Source organism: Vombatus ursinus, unplaced genomic scaffold (assembly GCF_900497805.2).
Source record: "Vombatus ursinus unplaced genomic scaffold, bare-nosed wombat genome assembly UNPS02014894.1, whole genome shotgun sequence".
In the NCBI taxonomy this organism is placed as follows: domain Eukaryota; kingdom Metazoa; phylum Chordata; class Mammalia; order Diprotodontia; family Vombatidae; genus Vombatus; species Vombatus ursinus.
The window spans coordinates 3,917,094-3,919,843 of record NW_020954672.1 but is presented as its reverse complement, the minus strand read 5'-3'; the positions used below and the strand labels follow the sequence as shown (position 1 = coordinate 3,919,843).

At 43.3% G+C, this 2,750-nt stretch overlaps 1 protein-coding gene across 1 annotated transcript in view; it reads left to right on the top strand.

Annotated features, from left to right (window-relative positions):
* Positions 1 to 431: 431 nt before the first annotated feature.
* The window catches only part of LOC114028759 (myosin-7-like), a 36,077-nt gene continuing 33,758 nt past the window's right edge, over positions 432 to 2,750 (top strand). Inside the window, 2 exon segments of the mRNA XM_027843021.1 lie at positions 432 to 632; positions 1,017 to 1,160. Of these exon segments, the coding sequence (XP_027698822.1) occupies positions 432 to 632; positions 1,017 to 1,160 (345 nt within the window).

Here is a 2,750-nt window from a genome sequence, read left to right as displayed (position 1 = left end):
CAGTCCAGTAGCCCCAGAACTTGGGGAGTTGGGGAGTTCTCACTTCTCCCCACCTTTTACAAAGGTTCTCCAGATAGGGACTTAGAAACCATAGAGAGTGCACCAATAGAAGGATAAAATGAGAGAAAGGGAATGGGAAAGCGAAATACTTAGAGAAACCCTCCAACCCACACAGTTCAGACCCAAAGCACAAGTACATCTCCCTAATGGTGGTGTTTCCACAATGGGAGTGTTTCGGTGTCTAAACAAATATCCCCTACTTCATTTCTTTGCTGCTAGAGGTCAATTGCTTGGCTGCCCCTCTATAGGAAAAGTGGGTTGAGGAAACAGGAGTTGTACCATGGGGTTTAATCTTGTTGCAGAGACTGGACAGGAGGAGAAGGAGGAAACAGGGAGTTCACTCTGTTTTTTTTCCCCACTCAGGCGTAGCCATGGCTGATGCTGAGATGGCCGCATTTGGGGCAGCCGCCCCCTACCTTCGCAAGTCGGAGAAGGAGCGGCTAGAGGCACAAACCCGGCCCTTCGACCTCAAGAAGGATGTCTTTGTGCCTGATGACAAGGAAGAGTTTGTCAAAGCCAAGATTCTGTCTCGGGAGGGGAACAAAGTCACCGCTGAGACTGAGCATGGCAAGGTGGGTTATAAGGCGGGTAGGGATGGCCAGAAGTCCCAACATGGGTAGGCTGTGTTGAACATAACCAAGGTCACCCTCCATAAACCCAAAAGGCCTTCATTCTTCCCTGCCTCAGGAATCTATACTACCCTACTTTCATTTGAATAATCCCTAACCTCAAACTTCCCTTCTCCCTTGGAGATCTTGGCTTGCCCTCCCTCCAATCTCCCGGTCCTCCACTTCCCTCCAAAAGATCTGACCCCAAATCCTCCAACCATCTCCAGTCCTCTCAGCAATCCTTATCCATCCTTTCCCCAGTTAACCTTATGTTCTTCTAAGAGTATGAGAAGGGCGAATCAGAAAACTGTAACCTGATGATGGCGACTGGGTTGTGATCTATTGCAGACAGTAACAGTGAAAGAAGAACAGGTCATGCAGCAGAACCCACCCAAATTTGACAAAATTGAGGACATGGCTATGCTGACCTTCCTGCATGAGCCCGCGGTACTGTACAACCTCAAGGAGAGATATGGCTCCTGGATGATCTATGTGAGTGCCCCATTCCAGGACCAGCCCTCTTGTTTCCCTCCAGAGATATTTTTTGCATACCAACCCCTCTCCACAATGGAAAGTGGCATCATCTTTGGCACTATCATTATTAATTCTATCTCCAGACTCTCCCACCTGTCCCCTTCCTTCTATCCCACTGTCACCACCACTCTAATTCAGGATCCGATTATCTCTTGCCCGAACTATTATAATACTCTTTTTATTAGCCTCCCTGCTCTGATCTCACTCCCTTTCAACACACCACTGTCAGATTAATTCTCCTAAAGCACAACTCTGACCACATCACTCCTGCATTCCATAAGCTTCAGTAGCTCCACATTGCCTAATAAATCCAACCCAAGCTTCTTAGCCTGGCATTTAAGGCTTTCTACAATCTGGCCACAAGTCTAATTTTTCCAACTGTATCCCATGCTCCAGCCAAACTAAGTTATTCATGTATTCACAAACACATCCCACACTTTTCAGGAGGAAAATGTGTTGGACTTGGAATCAAGATTGGAGTTCAAATTCTATCTCAGACACTCACTAGCTATCTGACCATGGGCAAGTCCCTTGCAGTCTCGGATTTCTCATATATAAAATAGAGATAATGATAGAACCTGTTTCACAAGATCATTATCAAAAAACACATATAAAGATTTTTAAGCATTAAATCACTATATAAATATTAGTTTTTATCACTATTAATTATCATTTCCAGCTTCCATGCCTTTGCTTATACCACTCCCTATGCCTCCATTCCATTTCCACTTGTTGAAATCCTACCCACTCTTCAAGGCCCAACTCAAATGTCATCTCCTTCATAAAACTTTCCCTGTTCCCCCAGCTAGAAATTCTCTCTTTCTTAAAAAAAATCTAACACTTTGTAAAATCTCTCATGAACTTATTATGTTCAATTTTGTATTATAGTTATTTGCATATGCCTTTTTCCTCCTACCCGGTTTTGGGCTCTTTGAAGGCAAAGACCATATCTTATTCATCCTTATATCTATCTCCCTTAGCACCTAGTATAGGGACTTGCATGTAGTCAATGCCTCATAACTGCTTGCTGAACATGCTGAATTCAGATGTTTTCATTCTAATCTATACCTTCTTTACCCTTTGGGACTCAGATGTTTCTGTGCTCTATGTCCAGATGCTATTATTCATTTAGACTACATATAATCACCTTTTGGTTCCATTCTAACCTCTTGGTAGGCATAGTTTTTTTCCTTTTTCAGTGAACTCAGCATCTTTCCCTCTTTTCCTCTCTTGGATCCATATGTGTGTGTGTGTGTGTGTGTGTGTGTGTGTATTTGTGTTTGTGTGTGTGTGTGTGTATACATATATACATATATATGTACGTGTATATGTAGCACTCCTGTTTGAAAAGAGAAACACGGGTACAAAGACAGATACAGTCACAGAGAGACAGAAAGAAGACTGAGAAAATCAGAGACAAAGAGAGACAGAGATATGGAAAGAGAGATTCAGAGAGAGAAGAGAAACAAAGACATACTGAAAGAGACACACAGAGAGTCAGACACACAGAGAGAGAGAGAGAGAGAGAGAGAGAGAGAGAGAGAGAGA